Raw genomic sequence first — 24,160 nt, forward strand, 5'->3', positions numbered from 1 at the left:
AAATGTGACATTAGGCAGGTTGTCTTGGGTTTGAGGATTTCTACTTCCTTTGCTTTAAATTAGAATGAAACTTAGTTCTCAAATATTTAAGTATAGGGACTTTTTGATACCATGTTCACAGTGGGATGCCACATTAATACCACTTCATTTCAATCACACATTCTCAGTGTTATGGACTTCAGTGCAACTATTCCTTGATTCACATCAGCTGAAAACAGTCCTTTTAAAATGTACAGGTCAGTTTGAAATATCTATGTAAGGAAATATGTAGCAAATTTAATATGGAAAAAGACTTTTCACTTCCATAGTCAAATACATATTGGGAGACTTCTCAGACTTGAAAGAAAACAACTTTTCACTTCAACTACATGGCAGTTTCATCTTGCATAACCAGCTGTAGGTGTGAACAAGCTGACTGCAGGAATTTGGTTGTTTAATAATATTATACATGTTAATATTTATCAAACTTGAAATCTTTGTAAATTTACTCAGTCTTAAATTAATTTTGAATTCTTAAAGCACTTTGGACATATTACCAAAGGAAAATGTGAATGAAGGAGGATTAAGTAGAAGGAACCAGGATTTTCACCAGAAGATTTTAAGAGATCTAGTGACAGAAAAAATATTTTTGAATATGTTACTAAGCAGGAATCAGAGAAAGATCCTGAAAGCTTTTTACAATCCTGACTTCAACCAATCTCCTTGGATTTATCTGCAGTATTTATATATGACAGTCCTATCATCAACAATATCAATACATTTCTGTGGCAATTAGTGATGTCTTTCTCGCACCTCCCTTTAGCCACTATGATAAGTGCCAGTTCATAAAATCTACCTTTTTTCTTTGAATGTAGATGCAATCTAGGCAACTAGTTTTGATGAAATGCCTAACATTTAGACAGCTGCAACAGGGTAAGATGGATTCTACCCTCACTATTACAATGCATTTAGTTATATTACCAGAGGGCTCTTTAAAAAAGTCAACTTTAAAATCACTACTAACCTTTAAACCATGACATAAATTACTTTAATAGAGGATTTATTTTCACCTGTCCTTATAGGTTTGCCTATACATTTCAGAAAAATCAATTAACACATGAGTAGCTGCAAATAAACCACTCAATCTCACTGAACCTTCGATAGAACTGTCTCGATCAGGTATCAACTGCTATATTCTAATGCATTAATATATATAATACATCAATGGTGTGTTTCTCTTTATTTTAATTTAATACCAATCTGATGGTTTTCTATGAATGGGTGTTTAATAAGAGGCATCAGAATGTAATGACATGAACTATCATGGCTTTGATTAAAGAACATTAGCTACATAATGCTACTTGTCTCTTGTTTTTCTCCTCAATTCTATAAAATAATTAACTAGCTTCAGAGTTTCCAATAGTTAAGAAGCTTGGTTTAGGGGTTTATGCTGGAATAGATTACAACACTTTATAAGGTGAACAGAAGGAAGTTCTGAAGTTTTCTGTTACAACAGAAAAGATTAAAGCAAAAAGATTTCTTTCTAAAATTAGATACCTCACAGTTATTCCTAGAGGACACAAGTGTATGTTTAAAAAAAGCCCCTTATTTATCACAGGAATGAATAGCATAATTAGAAGAAGTCCACTGGAGAAGAGCCATAACCAAAGATCCTCGTAGTTCTTCAGGATTGAGGCACATTTGCTGAATGCTAACACCCATCACAACCGCTAAAACTCATTCTATTTTTCAACAAAAGAGCAAGGTGGGAAGGAAATGCCATCTCAAAAAATCATTAATTATTGTATAAGACATTTGGTAGCGCAGGAGACAGTACGGATTCTGAATAATAATTAAAAAAATATAATGATATCCTTTATTCAGCAATGGAAAGTTTGAGGAAAATATTCAGGTAGTAATAGATGATACAGCAGGTTACAAGGAATTGATCCACTACAGAGGGGTGAAAAAGGACAATGTGAACTAAGCAGACTTGAGTAGAAGAAATCAGGATTTGCATCAAAAGACTTAAGAGAGCTAGCACAGAAAAAGAGCTGTCAAACTTTTATGTTTCACACTACAGTCCAAAGAATCGTAATGCTCCTCAAACCAGGGCAACAGCAAATGAAATCAGATGGACCTCACAGCCTCCTGGCTACGTTGTTCAAAGTTTCTGACACAGAGGCTGTCAGTTCACTTCAAAGATGAACTTCAAATTATTCATAGACACAGTCTTTGTTACTGTCTCAGAGAGAAAGACACCTAGTTGCACAGTCTACAAAAAGCTAGACAGAAAGAAGGAATTCAGCCATAGACTTTCATCTTGTTCTGTTCACTTCATCACAACTGAATTATGAATCTGACAATGACTGGCCAATGAATCCTTTCAAAACAACCATCATTGCTTGCAGTTGAGGGCTAGAAAACGAAACCAAGACAGTGTGCAAGCACAGACGTGTTTGTGACTGAAGCAACAGAGTTAATCCTTCTGAGAATTCTCACAAGTCATGCAAAGCCTATGCCAAAAATCAACACAACAACCAGTGCTGCTTATAGCCATTTAGGATCAACAAGGGCTTCTTAGAGAAAAGGAAGCCTTTTTACCCAGAAATTGAAGTTTCCTGCTTCTGATGATATAGAATTCCTATCTCCTGCACTAAAGGTCACCACAAAAAAGAAGATGGATGTTGCAACTACCAAAACAACACAATGGACATTGCCAAGTTTCATTGTGACAGCAACAGAAGCAGTACAAAGAATAATAAATTCCTAGATTACACGAAGTAAAGTGTTATATATTATGCAAAGAGCTTCTAAAAATTAACCAACAATGGTCTAAAAAGCATCAAAAGCCAGACAGTGTTTAATCACAAGCTGAAAGAATCAGAGAAAGTAACAGTATTCTCAACTCACTGCAACAAATGACATTTCCCAATGTTTTTTCCCAGGTTTTGCTCCTATTCCCCTGTGAGACCATGATGTTTTTAAGACATGTCAGCAATATCTATTCTAAAAATGCATTTAACTGAATACATGGATAGCTAAATAAAACTTTACATAATGATGTAGTTGATGATTTATTCCTCATTGTTCTGTTGTTCCTTCTCCTAGTCTCCTTTCTTTACATTTATACATTCTTTTCATATACACATTACATGTAGCTTTATTATATGAAGATAAAGAGCTATATTATATAAAGACAAATCTGAAGACAGTTCTCTCTCTTTTGTTCTCCTGAGAACCTCCTATAAAACTTTTCTTGCTAATAATGGATAATAATATAGAGTTATCATGTTTCTGCCAACAATGCTGGTATGGTCAATACTTATTGGCTAGAGAGCAGAGTGAGCCTCTGCAGTGCTCCTAGAAATGAACAGCCAATTTAAGTTGCATACCAGATCCTCATCAATTGATTCTCTAATGTTGAGTAAATTATCTTCCCTCTGTGCCTTGTTTTGACAAATTTCAGACCATGAAATTAAGAGTTGTGCAAGCTTTACAGAGGTATTCCATAAATGTCCTTTTTGTTATACTTATTTCTATTATGCAGCACACTGGAAAGATAACCCCCTTTGACCAATAAATAGAGGATGACATTCCATGACTAGAATGAACACAAGAGAACAGCCATAAAAATCTATGTTTTAGACTTACATCAGACTTGCTAAAATTTGAACTGTATATTTCAACTATACTGAAGGCTAATACAACCAATTGCTGCAAACAGCTAAAAAAATACACCGAAGCATTATAGCATTAACCAATCATTTGTACTTTTGTGGTTGTCATTTAAAATACATTTATAATGGATATTTACAGCACTGAATTTTTAAAGAAATCAAAATATGTTCATAGCAGAGCCTCAGCCCTTTTTAAGATGGCCCAGATTTGATGTCTGACATAACTGTGGTTCTGCTGAAGAATCCCTTAAGAAATGGGAGCAATAAACAGATTTCTGCAGTGACTGCATAAGGCAGGTTCCTCATCAATATTTCCAAAGTTGAAGAAGAATCTGGAATCTTTTTTTTTTTTTTTTAATGCGGGTGGGGCACTTCACTGTCTGACGTGGCTTTGAAATTTAAATTTCTTGGTCATTCTTCAGAAAATTCTGTATTTCAAGGCTGCTAACTATCCAAGGTCATTACAGGTTTTTAGGGTTTGATGGGAACTAAGAGCCTTTGAAATTAGACCACTGATTTAGATACTTAAGCCTACACATTTAGGAGAGGAAGTTTTGACACCTGTAAGTACAGCTCAGACTTGCCTAGCAAAAGGAACATATCAGAGGCAGAATAAGGCATAAATACCAACTGAATCCAGGGTCACTAATATGACAGGCCATTTAGCCATCCAAATTTAGAGAAAATCTATGACATCTTGGACCACTCCAAACCAATAAGATGCCATCAGCTTAAATCACCAGACAAGGTAAGTTACTCTAAGGGTTTTGAAGTGCCCTTTACATCTCAAAAGGACTGTTTAATGCTAAAAGCTAAGGATCATGTTTTCCCTGTTTAGAGCTGCCAATTTTAGCAAAAATATTCACTTTCAATGTCAAAAAGTTCTATTGCAATATTTGTTGCCATGGATATTCTACCACAGCTGGGACATGACCAAAATTGGTAGGTGTCAAATCTCAAAATCTGTAAGTTTACAAATTTAATCATTTGCAATTAAAACTTTAAAGTAATTCTATATGTATTTTTTTGTCTATTCCAATACTTTTGAGGTGTTATCTTTATTCAAATTAGTTTGTTATACAGTTAAATTTTAATGATAATATAGTATTTTTGCATTGGGGGAGGGGTTGTAGTGGAATGAATTAATTTTACAATGCATTTTTTGCAGAATTAGCAAGCTGGCAGGGAAAGAATTTTTAGACAAGAAGGTTATATGACTCAATACCCTGCTCTCTAAGTCACGATTGCTGGTCCCTGTCAAACCCTGCACATTGTGAAAATGTAGGTTTCACCATCAGGGAAACAGAAAAGTAAAAAAACCCCAAAGAGCAAAAATCAAAAAACAAAACCTAACCAAATCAATAGATTAGTTAAGAGTTAGGGAAATTAAAAAAAAAAAATCTTAAAAATTTTCTTGATAGTCTAATATATCTTCAAAAACCATATTTTAAAGAAAATGAAATCAAGATTTCTGACTCGCCGCAATGTTGCATATCACAATATATCTTAGACACAAGAACCTGCACACAGGACCTATTAATTCCCTAACATCCGGTTATGCATTGCCTTTGCTGTGCTGTCTGTCCCCTGTCACTAATATGCCTACTCTATGCACACATCCCTTTGCTTTATTTTTTATGACACCTAAAATGTTGAATTTTAATACAATACCAAAAAATATAAGCATGATTCCAACTAGTAAAAGGCTGTAGCTACACATAAGCAAATGCATTTATTTCACTCTGGCAATGCTGAGTATCTAAGCACAAGACTTCTACCTCTCTATTTCATGTGTGCAGTGTGTATATGATCTTTTTAGCCATCTGATGATAAAATTCTATTATTCCAAACTTCAAAAGTTTACTATTTTTCAATTAACACTGTTACTATACATGTCTCTGCATAAACGGTGGGATACTGGAGTACCTATAAAGCAAACTCATTGCTCATTACTATACTTACTATATTGCAATTCTGTATAAATAGAGTTATCTTACTGATAATTGTTCTCTGTGAGATTTCCCCTAACCTTTAAACTGAAGAGAAATGAAATCCACATTCGTTTGTCTAAATGATGTCATGTGCCAAGTGTAATTACTTCTGGAGCAGGTCATCCATGTTTAGAGAAAGTTTATTTCTTCAAAATGTTGCAATGAAATTATACTGCACCACTGAGCTTGACTTATTAAACAGAAATAGGGCAGAGGACAGCTACTTGATGCAAGATATGTTCTATATTATGAACGTCAAAGTATGCGACACTGGCAAAACGTTGGCTGTCCTTCTGCTCTGCAGTCAAAGAGCAAATAGAGCTACTGCTAATGTGAGAAAGCAAGCTATTCACAATTTTAAATTAGTCTGTTGTCAGCTTTCCCATATAATTATGTAGCCCTAGAAACTGCAAAAAAAAGTAATCAAAACATTTACACAGAAGTGGAACTGTAGATTACTGGGAAAAAAAGATTTATCAGCAAGAAGGTGGCTGAAGGATTTTAGAGAGCTTTATTTCATCTCAAGCCTGGTCTCGTGTACATCAAGAAGAACTAATCTCAAACTCCAAGAAAACATAAGAGACCATTTTTATTATCATACTTTCATGTCACTATTTTTTAGTAGATATTCTAAGTCATTCATCTGTTTGCATAGTTGCTAAAGAGTCCTATCCCTTCTCTAACCTGTGTATTTGTCATACTCCACAGGGGAGGATGGAATACTTTAAATATAAATATACTTCCCTATATTTAAACCTAAGTAATTCAAGCAAAATATTCAGGTTATCCATTTTGGTTACAAAAATACATACTACACGAATAATAACATCAAACTGCTGCACAGAAACTGTTCTTGTGGATATCAGTGAGATATGCATGTACATAACATCTGCAGAAATAAATTCCTTTTTGCAAATTGAGAAAATTTACATTCCCATAATTACTATGGCATCTGATTACCTCATTTCTAAATTCTTTTTATTTCTGAGGATGTGACGGACAGTAAAATTCTTCTGTCAGTTTGGTCTATTCATTTTCTGTAAACAAGATCTGCTTTCAGCATTCCTGGATGGATGTCAAGTTACCTAATAGTGCACCATGGAGTAATGCATTTACCTGTGCCTACACTGGAAGCACGCATTGATTTATTCTGCTTTGGTTTCCCCTGGTAAATTAAGTTTTTGGAATGCTTTTCTTCAATACACTGTTGACTTTTAAAATTTCTAATTACAACTAAATCCTGAAAAAACTTCTTATGTAAGTATATACCACTGTTCATTTTTTAACTGAATTTATTTTTGGCTTTAGAGATCTGCAAGTCAGAAGTTTGCTTAAAATAAATGAACTGATTAGCAAGTACACTGACAAGCTAATGCAACCTTGTTTATTGGTTAGAAAAGAAAAATGAGATACTTTTTTAATTTAAAATGTTTGACAGCTGGATAGAATTGTGAGCGGGTTTTTCGAGAAAAGGCGAACACAGAGCTTAGTTATAACAACACTATGGCCATGGTGAGATACCTAGAGGAGCTGATGTAAGACTCCTACAAACCTCTTTCTGCAGCCATCAAAACCTGAACATTTTAATGTACTAAACAAACATAAGTTAGGAAATTCCTGGGATAGGAATATATGGAGTAGATAAAATTACAATATAAAATTTTAATTTAAGCTGGTGAATCTGTAGACCTCCCTACTTTGTCAGCAATATTTAAAGAAGTTGAAAATAACTACTTTGATCCCAGTGGTAAGAAAAAAATCTTAATATTACTTCTTAGTTTTCCTGAAAGAAACTAGCCACAGCATTTACATGTTTCAGAGTAATTTGCTAGGAATAGGCCAAGGCACATCGGTACCTCCTGATCTTTGTCAAGTTCAGGTTTCCATGGACTTGTTAAATTTCAGCAGATGTCTTTTCCATGAACTTGTAAATTTTTGAACACATGTAAGCTTCATAATCTACAACAGGCACAGCTACAAACTGCATTCCGATTTATTTTGAACCTGCCTTCTGCCAGTTTCATCTGTGTTTACATTGTTAGAGCCACTGCACAATCCCATGCACATTCGCTGTGCCACTCAGGATTTGATAGACCTTTTTCATACCATACTCATCTCTTTTTCCAAAATAAAGATTCCTGCCTTATTTGACCATTTTTTAGATGGAAGATATTCCATACTTACAGTCACACTTACTGCCTTTCTCTGAATCTTTCCAATGCAACCTGAGTTTCCCTGTAGATATTCAAGGACAGGCTCGATGAGGCCCTGGGCAACCTGGTCTAGTTGGGGGTCTCCCTGCTGACTGCGGGGAGGTCGGACTAGATGACCTTTGGAGGGCTCTTCCCGCCTGGGCAATTCTATGATTCTATGATTCTATGATTCCAAGCTCTCTGAGGTATGAGAAGCAGAACTGTGTGTTGTATTTAAATACAGGCAAGGGGCAGATTTATACAATGACAAATTATATTCTTCTGTTTTCTATTCCTTTCTGAATAATTCTTAAAAATACTTTCTTTGTTGAACTGGTAATGAGGACAGAATTGTTATTTTCATTAAGTTACATATTACTACACTAAGTTCTTACTCCAAAGCAGGAATGGTCTAACTTCATATGTAAAGCTATTTTTGCTCTATATGCTTTTTTCACACTAATTTGCAATGAATTTCATCTGCCATTTTGAGTCCAGTCACTCAGTCTAAGATTTCTATACATTTCTAAGACCAACTTTCACTTTTAACACTGTACCTAATTTAATAAAATTAACAGGCTTTCTCATCACACCGCTCTTTTCCAGCTCATTTCTAAGTATGTTGAATGCCATGCTCCCAGAAGAGATCCTTGCATGTTTCTGCTATTTTTAGACTTTGAGAAAACTAATAATTTATTCCTAAACTCTGTTTCTTTCCTCTTAACCAATTACTCAGCCACCATTTTCATTTTCTATATCCACATTCTAAGAAACAACTATTTTCCTTAGAAACTTCTAGTGAAAGACCTTGTCAAAACTCTTTGCCAACCCAGGCAGGCTCTACCAGCTGCATTACATCAGATGAGATTCAACAGATTTACAAGGCAAGATACTGCTATAGAAAATATTAATTTGTCCCCAGGTAAATCATACACATTCATGTTGCCCCATAATTCAATAATTATTTAATTGTCATTTCCTAATTTAGACAGTTATGCATCTATGGCATTTCGATATGTTAAACCCTTTTAAGAAATTTATTATTCCAATCACTAGTTCCAATCTCCAATGGGTCCTGCAAAGGAAAGTTCTGGCATGGGAGCTACCCCAGTTATTTCTATAATTAAATTCATCCATGATGAAGGAAAAGGAGAAGTTTATCAACAGTTTGGGGTTCCTGATGTTTATTTACATGAAGTTTTTTTGTTTCTATTTTCAAGCAACATTGCAACTTGTTTACTCATAATTTAGTTGAGTAATTTGGAAAGAAATCATTTATTGATTCAGTTACTTTGATGAAATTATTTCTTGCAGTCAGCAACTCCATAATACAGTTAGTAGCCAAGTTGACAAGGAGCCAACGGGCATCCATGGGACAGTGGTACTTCAGAAGCCACTTAGCTCCAGAAATACAATGTTTATTCCCAAGATTAATGATCATTGAAATTGCATAAACAACACACCAACAAAGGCATAGTTCTACCACCTATTGATCCAGAAACTAAGACTAACGTATAATAACATTTTGTTCCCTGAAAAAAAAGTATCAGAAAAGCGAAGGTATTACATCCTCATTTCCAAATACCAGTCTGTTTTTGTGAGTTCATGACAACACTGAAGAGTTTTTCACATGCTAGGCCTTGGCTACAAGTCTCTATTTAATCCATTTCGTCCACAAACAAGAAAGTCTCAGGCAGTTTTAACTATATGGGGTTTTCCTATATGTGCCACTCACCTCTTGAATGTCTCTTTCCTTAAATGCCAATTTTCTGGGAGAATGGGATGTGTCTCTGCTGTTTGTAGAGCTACTGCCAGCTAAACAGGGGTGTGGGAGGTCACAGTTTGGGAATGGAGAACAAGGACTCTTACCTGCTGCTTTGGCAACATCTGCAGTCGAAATGTTTTGGAAATTTGAGTGCACTCTGAAGGTCACAGCTGGTCCCAGCACGCTGGAAGAGATTATTAAAAAACATAAGATTCATAATCAGGATACATGGCATAATATTGCTTATCAAAATAGGTTTTTAAGGAGATACTATTAAGACACCATTTAGCCCTCTTGCTTTTGCTTCATTAGCTACATTTGCATACATTTTTATACCTCTTGTGGTTTCTTGTGTGTATCTTGTGCCTGTCTGAAAGAATTTCAACGATATTAACTAAACTTCAGAATGCTCCTGTAAATACTATTCCTATTATGAAAATGACAAAACGGAGGAACTAAAATTGTTATTCTCCCAAGTATAGCATAAACCGTCACTGGAAATCAGCATGCAAAGAAGATTACATGTAGTTTAAATTTTATATGCCTAATATCAACACAAGGTTAGTCCTGTTGTCATGACTGTAAGTCAGAGGGACAGTAAAGAAAACCAGAATATTTACATTGATCAGGTTCTGCAACATGCATGGGGAAAAGATTTTGGAAATATCAGATCCAACAAGTGATTTAGACCAGAAAGATACCACAAAGTATTTATCCTTTAACAGAGGTAATCACCTCTTTAAATAACTTATGAAGGGAACTGGTTGACTCTGTGGTGACCTTTACGAGTGCAGTTTGATGGTCCTTTATGGCATTAGAATCTTTGAGACATTTACAGAGGAACGTACTGATTAGCCAGATGAAGAAAGACAGAATAATTAATTCGGGATTTCTTTAAACTTTTTCATTTTAAAGAAAAATAATTCAATATATGTGATGTTGCATTTATTCTCCATCCATCCCAATAATATCCAGCTTACAGGCACATCTGATGAAAGGAATAAAAACATTTCAGTTCTGATATCCTTAAAAGTATACTGAAGTATATATATATGAAAAACAAAGACAAAAATTGGCACTATTATAAAAGTTTGCTTCCATACTATGTATTATGTGAGTTCCTAAGTTTTTATGATTCATACAATCAGTGAAAAGAATTATAATCATACAATGAATAATAGCACTTCTTAAATGGTGAGGTACGTTGGCTGGAACCATACATGCAACCTGTTTTGAGCTATTATAGCTGTGGTTTATGAGAGAATGGAGTCTGAAAAATTGCTGTATAAAAGAAATCATTTGAAAAATATTTTTGTTGCAGGGCTTGAAATGAAGTATTAAATTATTCTTTTACTAACATGTTAATATTTTGCATTCATACAATGGAGAGCACTTAATGAAGTGTGCTTAACTGCATCACATATATCCTAGACAGAAATACCCTTAAACTTTTTCCATTTCATGAAGAAAAAAAGCTATTCTTAACCACAAGACTTTGTTTTGAGGTCACAAAGGGAATCAGACTATGACTAAGAAATATCCTTTCTAACTTTTACTAGCAAAGCATGCACTGTGCACATTTTATTCTGCAGTTAATAAGAACTGTCACTGATCAATCATTTTTCTCTACATACCATTTGTTGGGGGTGGGGAAAGAAAAAGAAAACAGGGCAATTTTATTGCTAAAGGACACTCCGGATGCCAAATTGTTAATGAGCAAGAAATGTATTTTAATAATTTAGGTAATTATAAAGCATTTATCAGCATCATTTAAATAAAATTTTATATTCTAATATCCAACAATTGCAAAGTATATTTTATTTGAGATAACCACTATACAAAAATTCAGACCATTCAGATTCCGTCACTAACACTGACACTAACACATAATCAACCATAAAAGGCACCTGGGAGTTTCATGATACCATACACTGAATACAACTAATCTTGCACAGTCCTCATTTTGGCATTTCCAGCCTAAGATTAACTCATGATTCCTCTTTGTCTGCTCAGACATTTGCAGTATAATTATTACTCTGCTTTAAATAAAACCAGGCACCAACACAGTACACAGCTGTCCCGTGACTAGGATAGGGTGAAAAAAACCAACTGGAGATATTCCCTCAAATCTACACAGCACACCATTATAGCTGAGAACCTGGAACCAACGCAAACTTTCAAGCGCAGTGTAGTTACACTCCAGCTGTATCAGCAAAGACACAAAAAGTTTCCTCCCCTCCTTCCCTTGCCTGAGTTTTTTGCTTCTGTCTCTGGCCCAGAGCTCACTCCGCAGTTGTCCTCCTGCCCCACTCACTGCAGCTAACCAGTTCATGGCATCATTAAAACCATACAGACTAAAACTGGATCATTTCAGTGATCCAGCCCAGGCAGGGAGAGGCAGGGATTTTAGAGGAGTGAAGCCTGGCAGGGCCCATCACACTATTCTCTAGTGACTCCAGCTGGATAATACAGGAACAGGACAGGATCCCAGCCTTGCCCAGGTAGGCATTGCCACCAGCACTGTTGTTCCTCCTTGCTGCTGATGAGAAAATGTGGGGAAATAAAGAGGAAAAAATAGTGTAGGAAAAAAAAAAAAATCCTTATGCAAGTGGGATGATATTCGGTTAAGAATGCTCATTTGCAGGAAAGAAGAAATCTTGGAATAATTTAAAATACCCATTCATATATTACTATGAGGGATATTGCTTTGCTTTACTGTAGCAATTGAATGCTTGAACATAAGGAATCACCTGAGCACCACATATGCACACCTTCACTAAAAATATTTACAAAACATGGAAAATAAAGCAGCTCTTGTCACAACTTTTTGCACATTGGTATTCTGCTGTTTATTTAAAAGCAAACAAAAGACCTTGAGATTACTTGGTCAAAATTGCATTTCTGCTCAATGTTTTGAGAACTCACTGCTTCAGGAGCTCATAAAATGAGATTTTTCTCATGGGGGGCTTCTGGCAAAAGCACGCAATAAATAAACATTTCAATAACAATAGATGCCCTTTGGGGGATTCCTCACTGTTCATTATGTGTTGGACGAGAACATTTAAACAAAACCAGTAATTATTTGACTGCAAAATATTTTTTAAAAGACTTTTTAACAAGAGGGCAACCAGCCTGAGAAAAGGTTCTAAGATGTATCAAAAGCGCCCCTGATACTTCCTAACCAGGAACTTTAAATTAGATAAATGAGACTGCTTTTTCGTGTGGCTGTCAAACCCTCTGAAGCCTGGCTAATATTAATGGCAATTGTCTTTACATCACTCTAGATGATGTAAAGAGGTTCACTGAGGTGCTCGCAATTGTTTATGACCTGATGAATTGCAAACCAACCATTGCCAGGGATGCGGGAGGGTGCTGCCGGTTGGCAGAGGCATCCCTCCTGGCGGGCAGGTGGCATCACGCCAGCGCTCAGCCAGCTGTGGAGTCAGAAATGTAAACCACAATGCCCAGGCTGAAACATAACCTACAACTCAGACATGCATCTGCTGCAACCCAGACTAAAAATATAAGGTAGAAGCACTTTTCATCTATTTTATATCAGATTTTTTTGTCAATTTTTTCCCTCCCGGCTTTATGCTACTACAATTACACCTATGTAAACTTGTAGTTGACTCTTCTGGCATAAGTGAACTTACACTCACCTAAAAAAGAGAAGATTGTGAGTTTTAGAAGGCATTTGTACTATACTGTTATAATTGCACTCATAATTTTTTTCTAATACCTTGTTATGATGGTTTTTTGAATAAAGGTAAGCGGGTCTGGCTTCAAGGCTAATAAACAGTGACTTTTCCTCATGCAAAATGTAATGTCTGTTGCAATGACCTGCTAAATTTATTACTTGAAATTTACTGACTAATTACCCCCTCTGTTGGCTGTCACAACTTCTGCTTTTTTTTTCATTTCAATAATGTTGCCTTCAGCCATAATAGGCTTTTTTTTTTAACAAAGACATTCAAAGCATATTGCAAATTGTCACCCTTATGTGCTGTTGTCTTATATTCTGTTTACTAGAGATGAAATAATTACAGTGTTTATACCAAAATGACTTGAAGGTTGATTGCTGATTTAATAATATCCCCTCCCCTTGGGTTTATATTTCCCATCTGAAGGTGGGAGGGTGCACAACATGTACAGAAACAAACAATATTCTTTGTGTAAAATAAAAGTATTTCCTTTCATTAATTGTTTTACTGACTAACGACATTATATTTTCCCTGTCAACAAATGAATGATCTGAATAAGCAGAGCTGGAGCATGATCAATATGGCAAGGTCCATATCACTTTCAAGCCGTAGGTTATAATTGTATTTATGAATGACAGGATTTAAATCTCCATAAATTATGCACCAATCTTTGCATGCCTGTTCTTCTCCCTCATGTGTGTATACTTTAGTATTACAATATCATACAGAAGGTTTACTGTGAAATACAGTCACAGTCTATCATACCCCCTAGTGGAAAAGGATTTGAGAAACAAGTGCCAACATGGTTATGTGTATTCTTGAAGATGAGACATTGAGCTGATGTTGTATGGAAATGAGTTGAGGTTGCACCGCATTTTTAAAAAATACAGTCAGAGTGCAATTTCTCAAGACCAGAGGAAGATGAGGAGATTAGGATTGGATATTTCCAACGTTAAACATTCTCTTAATGACCCTATTTCGTAAAACAGAGCTTGCCTTAATAAAGCTTAGATTTGAAATTTGAGTCACTACTTGTCTATATGTTCATTTCAAAATCCTTTAATCTCTGGAGGTTAAGAAAAGCAATTAGTAACGCTCCAGAGGATTGTGCAAAGCAAATTTTATAGCAGCGAAGGTAATTGTCTCAGGAAATGTTTGGTTGGCTTGAACTAATGACTTGCAATGTGTACACATTTATGTGCTTACTGTGTTTAGGAATTCAAAGTTTATGTCCATTGTTTATATTGCACTGAAGCCTTCTTTTCACCTTCTCAATTTCAGAAAAATTAAAATGCTTGCACTTATGTCAAGGTGTTATATATCATATATATATTGGTATATAAACATACTAATGTCAAAATCAAATTGATAGAAAAAAGCACATGGCTAAAATAGGTATTTTTGCAATGCAGTATGTTTGTATGACATGATTTACAGAGCAAAGGCAGAAAATTGCAGCTGGTCATCATCACATGAATAGAATAGATGAATTAAAAAGTGTACACTGGCTATTTTGATTATCCATTAATCAAAACAGCTATAAATCCATTGGCTACTTGATTCAGGTTTTACCAACATTTTTGACCAGAAATGTTGACCAAAATTTATTTTGTGGAGCACTGCATCATACTTTATTACATAAACAGGTACCTGACTAAGCTCCAAAGATTAAGGAAATCTGTGTAGGACGTATTGTGCTGACCTACGACAAAATAACTTCCCTGAGCTGTTGAGTAGAGAATATTGATCATCTCCCAGACTTAATACTAAAAAGACACACATCTTTCACTGATTAATATCTTTACTGTTCAAAGGTTTGCTTCATTTTGCACCTGGACTGAACAAATATCAATATACAGCTGTATGTATTCTCACATTTCTATTGACATGTATGTACTTACAGTCAGTGATCAATTAAAAAATCTTTTTTCTGCTTTAGCAAATTGATCGTCTTGAGCCCTTCTCTGGAAACTCTTAACACACTCCTAAAACTGCAGAATGACACACAGTGTTCCACAACATGCTGCAGTATAGCCAAAAATATATTCATATTTATATCTTTTATATACACTAAACATGAACTGCTAATTTCAAACATTGTCTATAGAAATGTGGTCCTATACTAGACATATAGCTAGAAAAAGTAAAAGATTTGTCGCACTGACATCACACCTCATGTTTGACAATGACCAAGTACTAAAGATGAAAAAGCAAAATCTCTGCTAAGGTAAAGACATTAATTGCAGCACTCACTAGTCAGTGGTTGATTTTCTATCACCACTTGCATTTCATTAGAGAGGTTTACACCATGCAGCTGGGTGAGATGTAACAGATAGACCACAAAGATGAGATAAGTTGACAGATTTAGAACAATCACAACTTGCAAATGTAACTACACAGAAACAAGACTCAAGTGTGGATTTGATGGCTGCAGCTCAGACTTACCTCTGCAAGCTACATCTACAGCCTCCATAAACTCAGCAATTATATGGACACCTTGTACTGTCCTCTCCCCTTGAAAGGATCAGTGCTGCAGAGTGACTTCATGGAGCATCATTTCAGGGGGAGAGTAGAGGGCACTACAAGGTGTCCAAATAATGAAATGTATTCTGACCGACACACTACTGTCGTTTCAGAGTTTTCAAGAGCAAAGTCACAGAAAAGGGATGTCGGGTCCAGAAAGGGATGCCTTCCAATAACAACAGTCCATCTTTGGTGTGTCTCTGATACCAACCAGTACTAAACGATGGACTTTTAATTATTTTACATTAATCATTAATTTTGTATTAATCATTTAATCTATATGCATCAAAACTGTGCTAAGTACCCTGATAGTAATTTACAGTGCAAAAGATGATGAAAGAGTATTTTAAAGATTTTACAACTCGCTTCATCTAAGGTGAAGATTATTTTGCTAAGCCTACAATTTAAATGATTTAAAAACAGACAACGCTCAATTTAGAGATTGATGCTACACTCAGTTTGTCCTATTTTTATTCTTCACAAAATGCAACTTCTAATGATTACTCAATATCTATGAATAATTTGCAGAGGTTTAAAATAATTTTTCTATTAATCTGTCACAAGCCATGAAACTTGACATTTTCACCATGCTGAGTACATGAAAGTTGCCAGCTTTGCCTGCCATGCAAATAAGGTTCTTAATTACAGTATTTAAAAGAACAAACCATACAAGTGCTATAATTTTTTACAGCAAAAGAGTGTTTGGACGCTGAGCGAGTGGGAAAATGATCTCAAAATGCTGCTTAAATGTACAGTGATTTTTCTTTCACTCCCCAAAGATTAAGATAAAGGATGAAAAAGTTATGTAATTAAAAAAAGTATTCTATTTATATTTCCATTCTTCTCCTTTATACTTTTTAGTAGTCTGCCTGGTACACAAACAGCAGATAGTTTTAATTTTTAGCTGGTAAGCATTTAATGCATTTTACTGACTTCAGGCTTACTTATCCTTTGCATACTTGTGTTGTTAATGCAGTCTGTTGAATTCACATATAAAACTTGTCTACTGGAACAATAGTCACCTTATGCTCATTTTGCACAAGTGACTTTTAATAATTAATGAAGACCATGACTCATGTGTTAGGACTTTTGCAGAGGTAAAGGTTCAGCATTCTCATAGCTTTGATAAGAGCCAGACAGGACAAAAATTTCTTTGATAAGGATTAGGCAGCACAACCAAAAAACAAAGCAACCAAACCTTCTTACAGGCTTCATTCAAAAAGCTATAAAACTTTGAGTGCTATAACCAGAGCCATTCTTCTTGCCCTCTTAAGAACCTGTTGCTTACTCCTTTAGCTCTGAAGAGACTCACTGGAACATCTGTTCTTGAGCTTCCCCTGACAGCTGTGAAGGAGAGACATTTACTTTGCAAAGGAAGCACTGCAAGAAGAATTTATTGGGCTCTTTTGATCACACCTACAGAGGTTTATTTGCTCCGGCTGCCTTTATGGCTCCTAAGGAACACAAACCCTTGCACAGGCAGGTTGTGGTGCAGCTCATAGGCCTGGATATGCAATATTTACTGGCTAGAGTGTAAAAAAAATATGCAGCATTATTTATCTTTTATTTGTCTTTTTCAGCTGGATCAGCAGGTCTGCAATATTCATGCAATTCATCCATCCACCCATTCATCTATCCATCCACCCATTCATCTATCCATCCATCCATCCATCCATCCATCCATCCATCCAAGTGACAAAGAAAGTGGAAAAAAGTGTGTTTGTTTAAGTAGGACAATCAATTAGCCAAGGGTTGGAGGATCAAGAAAGACATAGACATAAGAATCATTTTGTATAAGGGACTATACTTTTAAACAAATCTCGACATGATAATATATAATATACATTTCCAATATTAGTTATTCTATTTGTGGACCAAGCTTTAGTTCAAGAGTGAGAATCACAGTTCTCTGTTTCTATTCTCATCTCTGTCACCAAGTTCTGTACCATTTTAGGGAAAATCAAGCACACTGTCTTGAGTTTCAGTTTACCCATGTGTAGAATGGAAATGATTACCTGTTAGTAATATGTGAAATGTTACATAAATTGAATACAATGGCACATTCTAAGCGACTTGCTTGAAATAAACATTTCCTGTCTACCTTATGAAGTTATGAACTTTAATTTTATTGAAAAAGAAATATGATGGCATTATCAGTAACACAGAGGCATGAATAGAAGAGAAATACGAAGTTAAAAATAGATAGATAAACTTCAGAAGCTCACTTATCTACAAAAAACCTTCTCTTGAGTAGGGACCTATGAGTACATGGAAATGTATCTACAACAGTGGATTTCATTCTGCTTCTGACTAAAAAGGTGCAAATTCTCTGATTTAATGAGATGAAATGTTGTAATGGAAAACCAAACTTTGTACATTTTTATTTATAAGAGTCTTCCTAGATTTTTATAGTCTTTCTGTTTTGTCACCTAGAATTCATAAAATGCTGCAGGCCAAAATCCTTCTTGTTATTTTAATGTATTTTTATATTTTTCTAGCAGGAAAGCTACAGTGGAGAAGGCAAAATGATCTTGGTTATATGCACATTTATTAAAGAAAAGCACACAAAATATATTGTACCTCAAGGGAAAAAGCCATAAGACTAATGTAATGCTAAGGCTGAGAAATCACTCATTTTTAAGCAAAGGAATGCATAGATGAAACCTCCACCTTCTTTTTGTTTCCTTATCCTTATTCCTTTAAAAATTGATGTATCTTTATATTATAAATTAGTTGTCAAATAAGACAATATGTACCAGGAAAACACAATGTAATTTCTTATAAAAGCCTGCATGCAATGAGTTACAGCAGTACATTTTTCAGACAATTTGTTTTCCAGATTCATTAAATCTGTGGAAGGAGTCAAGTTTGAATAAAAGTGGTTCCATTATTTCTGAATTATGCTTTTATAACATTTTAAACAAGATTATGCCAAACAGCCTTAGTCTGTTGGTTTGCTATTTAAAAATCAAAGAAAAGATGACAAATATTGCTCAACTTTCAAGAAAGTTATGTCTTTTTTATTGAGACCAAGCATAGCACAGTTCAAATTGAAATAAAAATGTTGCTTAATTTCTGGACAATAAATGGAATGGAAATAAAAATTCAATCTACTGCTAGCTTATACTACAGCACCTTAAGGAGAGCAAGATGGACTATATGTTTTTTCATAAGATAGACTATATACTTTTTTATAAGCACAATATTAGAACATTCCACTCAGTAAATCTAAATGTCATAGATGGCAGAATCCAGAATCTGTCAAGCTAGAAAAATCTAGAAAGAATCTTTGCAAGAATATTAATCTACTGGTGTTCAACACACAGAAGAAGAACACAAGAAAAGATTAATCACACTGAATCAAGGAGAAAGGAATCATGGAGAATCTGTACGGTAGAGGGAAGTTTGCAGATACAAACTTAACAAGACACTGCGCTACCTGTTCCACTACTGCTGTGGTTAAATAATCCTCCCTCACACTATCCTGCCTCTCAAGCTACCAATAATTTCCTGAGATGTTCACATTTAGAGCGTACATATACCACATGTCATAATCCATCAGCATGATGAAGTGAAAATACCAAGTACTGTTCCAGTGTTTAGGTTTTGGATGACTGAATATGATTAACTGGCTGATTGAGTTTTTCAGGTGTTAGAAAAATAACGTGACAAACAATGAACAAAACCTACATAGCATGATGAGAACACTACAGCCAACGCACATGTTCATAATAGGTGAGGAGCTGGGAGCTCCACTCATCAGTCTGCCTGCCCAACACTTCTTATTTGAACACATATACAGCTTCTCCAAACTTTCATCACTTGCTTTGATTTTCAGACATCTTCTTCAGTTCAAGGTCTTTTCACTGGGATGGTTGGCTAGCTTTTCAAATTGTATTTATTCCAGCCCAACCGTTTCAGCCCTTCCTAAGAATAAAGATAATGATAGGTATCGTCTGGTAGTGTAAGGACTTTTCTTTGAAAGGGAGGTGGAAAGTGTCTCTAACCCTACTACATGAAAACAAGAGATTTGAAGTATGGCAAGAATGAGCTTGTGGATACGCAGTCTGAAATACTTTTCCCACAGAAAGGTATTCTGTTAAGCTTAGAGCTGAAAACCTCCCTTAGTAAACTTCCCCTCCTTCTCAGAAATACCCTAACTATGAGAACACTAAATAAAATTCAGAAAAAATTAATAATCTCATTGGAAGCCACATGAGTTATGTATGTTCTAATTCAATGACTTTGCCTACAGATTCCGAGTGCCCTTTTCACTATCCTCACAGTTTATCTTACAGAGTTTAGAATTCTTATTATATTTGGATATTTCTTGATAATCTCTCTTGTTTGTAAGTTTCCTCTATAATGTGTGAAGAACTGTAATTACATGAAGAAAGTAATCTGCCACTCTACAATCTGCCAATGTTGCAGATTGTAGAGTGGTAAATTTTTTTTTTTTTTTAAATAAATACAATCCCTCTTAACACTATTACCCATCTGACTTCAATCCATGATACCAGTCCAACAATCAATCACCAGGGGCATTGGACACCCATAATTAGATTATAAAATCATAACTATAGTCATTTTACGTCTGCTTGCATAATTACATCAGCATGCTAATATCCTTTTAATGGTCTCTAATGATGTAATAAGAAATAATGGAATTTATTTGACAGCTACATAATCATTAACAAAACATATTAAGCATAACTATTACTTCCATAAAGATTCAGGCTGTATCCAAAAGTGACAGCTAACATGTTGGGTCTTTTCTTCAATGCTGAAATATTTCTAATTATGAATTCCCCAAATCTATTCCCACTCATTTGCTTCACAGGGCGAGCAAAGTTTATGTCAATGCAAACTTGACAACAAACCAACTGCAGAAGTGGACTGAACGCTCTGGGACCCAAGCCTCAGGCTATACTGTGAATTGCAGGCCATCGGTTAAAGTTGGCAGGATTGTGAACAAGAGAAGAAAAGATAAGTTGATTACCACCATGCATCAACTAATTAAGAACTAACAGGGGAATTGGTAGGAATCAGCTACCAAACACAGGAAAAATCCTAAAAATATAGGGAAGAATGATATGTGCAGACAAAACTATCTAACTAACTAGTCAAATACTAGTAATGTACTTGTGAAGCAGTCCCTTTAAAACTATTTTTTTCAGAGAAAAGGACAAGAAATTCTAAATTGAGAATTTAAAGAACTTTAGATGAACTCATCACTCACTCTGTCTCCTCTGTTCTTCTTACACTATTACTATTGAATGCAATGGCTTTGTCTATGCTCTCAAATTAACCCTGTGATTCTCATTAACATGTCTTTAACTTGAAATCTTTGCAATAAAATTCAGGTCTACACTATTATTTTCTTACCATTCAGAATCCTTGGATGGAAAAGAGAGACTTGGGAATTTTACACCAAGCTAATACTCAGGTTGGAGTTCAAAGTAGATTTTTTGAAAAACTGAATCCCTAAGAAAAAAGGTAGTTCTGATTGCCAGTAATCTAACGTAATTTCAATTTCCCATAATGCCTTAGACCAAGTAAAAAGCATATTTCCTGGGAGGCCTCATTCTCACATTTTGATATGTCAAAGATGGAATAACCATGATACCAAGTCTTGCCTGAAAACCCTCTCCATTATGCCACTCAGGAGATAACCAGATTCATAGAGTTTTCCAACGATATAGTGATAGCAAAAGAACAAATCCAAAAAGCATTAATTCTTTGCTTGGTGAGGCCTTTTTCTAAAGCCTCTACTACTGCTGTATCTACTGGCCAGCTCCACATTTCTTTGGCACCTCATCGGTTTAACCTGAGTTAAAGGATCTCATTTTCTTGAATAAAGAAAAGTTATTATGGATTAATTCTTCACTCACTTGAGATTTGGGATAATCTTTCCCACATATATGGATTTTTTACAAAGCAAAAGACTGTGTTTGTGTTGAAAGACAGAATACTTGGTCCTGTTTGGAGTTACAATCATTCAAAACATACTTTTAAAATACAATAAAATACAAGTATTTGCAGTACAGTCATATGACTGCATATTAATGGACACCAAATAACCAGCTTCCCTAATGTCTCACAGTAAAAAAAAAAAAAAAGGATATTCATAGCAAGCTATATAATAGGAGGAATATTTTTCATTAGAGAATGAATCTACAGCCTGTCAATTGCAATGTTGTTGTGATTTATCAAATGATAAAAAAATAACCAAAAAGCTTTATACTAACAATTAGAAAGGTAGATGAAAGTCTTCTTCTACTGTAAATGCATGAAGTTAATGAAGCAGAACCCATTGATTCCAGCAGAGAAATTGTTCCATGGGATTACCCCTTTAAATGTGCAGCAGACTTTATCTGCTAGTGTTCAAATTCAAGGTTGCAAATTCTCTTTACAAGGAAGACCATACAATATTATCATTATTTGTAATTTCAAAACTCAGTTTTCAAAAATACATTTCATAAAATACAAATGAAAAGGCTTTCAACAATACAAGGATTTGTTCTAGGAAACAAAATACAGAAATATTTCCGTTATAAACAACTATATCTGGTATTTGTCAGATTTCTAAACAGATTTTCTCACCAGTAGTGTATTTCTCCCTACATATACAGTAATAGAAGGGGTACAGTTTTTTTTTCCAAATAATAATAAACACTTCCACTAAAGATGAAACATCTTCAATCTATGGCTTAAAACACAGTATTAAACGATGAATTACATTCCCTGGAACTGAAGGTTAAAGAAAAGTTGAGGACAGCACAAGTAAGGCTGAGAAAGATGCTGCATGTCAGTAACCTGATCATGGACCAAAACAAGCAGCCCCAAACCCTCTGCAACATAGGCAGGAGCTGGATGCTACCCAGACATTAGTTATTTTCTGTGCGCCAAGATGGGACTTCTTTCCAGAAAGCTGTCAAAACCCTCCCACAGCTGACCCTTCTTTTCCATTACTTTTCTATCAAACTATTTTTATTTTCTGTTTCACAAAGGAAGAATTAAGTTTTGTGAAGTAAATGTTCCTACCAAAATTATTTCAGAAAATCCCCAGTCTAAAAATTTTTACTCGACATGGCAAATCGTAACCTCCTAGTTCAGGAGATTAGCATGCAGAGCATTCATCAGAATGAATCATATGAAGAAAACCAGTAGCTCGACATAGCTGAACTCCCTGTGACTTGTTAAATGAGTAGTTGACCAAGCGGCATGACCCAGTGTGCCACATGCCAGACTCAAAGCCAGGCACCCAAGTTCCTATCCATCTCTGATGTCATTTTCCCCCTCAGCAATGCTGGGTATAATGACCCTTAACAAGACTTTCTTACCTAGAAACTGTTAAATAAGGTTGGTAATACTTTCACAGCGCTCTGAACGAACTGCTTTTCCCTGCGGAAGCATAGGAAAACTTCAGTGTTTATAATTTTTTTACAAAATAATTTGTTCCTGAGCGTAGGGGACATTATAAAGATCACCACGATATTCTTTTTTTGTCTCCCGCACATGCTCATTAATTTTAGCATTAAAGAGCAGATATTTCCTTGTAATACAAACTATTCAAAAATAATGAGAAATCCAATAAAATGAAAAGGGGCAAATTCCATGTACGTACTTGACATCATCGAAGGCACTCATCTGCAGCTTCAGGAGATCTGCCACTTCCTTTATTAACTCCAAGCCCTTTTCCACACTCAGGGGGCTGTTGAAAGGGAGCAAGAAAACAGAGCATTACGAAAATGGAACTCATCAATACTTGAGAGGCTAAAAGTCCCAAAAGAGTTATCACCTTGGCCTCTTAGAGTCTGAAAGCCACCACTAACTGTATTCCTGTCACATAGTGATCGTGATATCAAGGGAATTGGGATCAGGTGCTTCTTCAGGCATGATGAATCACCTGAATTTTCCAGCAATAAGACAAACAATAAGGTGTAAATGGAATTGTTAGGAAGTGTAATGGGCCCATGATGCAGCAACCAGTTCATCTCAGTCCTCAATAAAAAACGTAATAAAGTAAAAGGACAGAAAGAGAGAAAAGGACTGACGAGACAAGGAGGGAAACAAACAATGAAAGTCAAATTGCAGGCTCAGTATCAAATGGACAAGGGAAAAGCATATTTTTAAATTCATTATTTTTTGAAATGAATCTTTGCCCAGTGAAAGGATACAAAATTATTATGGATTTGAGAGTAAACAATGGAGCAAGGCACACAGTCCAGAGGACACTGATTAGATACATAGGATTTAGTTTGGTGTCTGTATGCACTGCTGACAGAACCCACTTTAAATCTTTTTAACCTTTGTCAATGCCACATTT

General features: G+C 35.3%; 1 protein-coding gene across 1 annotated transcript in view; it reads right to left on the bottom strand.

Annotated features, from left to right (window-relative positions):
• Positions 1–24,160, bottom strand: part of PTPRN2 (protein tyrosine phosphatase, receptor type, N polypeptide 2) — a 644,397-nt gene that overhangs the window by 346,565 nt on the left and 273,672 nt on the right. The window contains exons 10-11 of the mRNA XM_014945055.1: positions 23,459–23,545; positions 9,712–9,791 (exon numbers count right to left, since the gene is read on the bottom strand). Coding sequence (XP_014800541.1) covers positions 9,712–9,791; positions 23,459–23,545 — 167 coding nt within the window. The remainder of the gene's footprint in view (positions 1–9,711; positions 9,792–23,458; positions 23,546–24,160) is intronic.

This window comes from Calidris pugnax, unplaced genomic scaffold, assembly GCF_001431845.1.
Source record: "Calidris pugnax isolate Ruff unplaced genomic scaffold, ASM143184v1 scaffold54, whole genome shotgun sequence".
Lineage (NCBI taxonomy): Eukaryota > Metazoa > Chordata > Aves > Charadriiformes > Scolopacidae > Calidris > Calidris pugnax.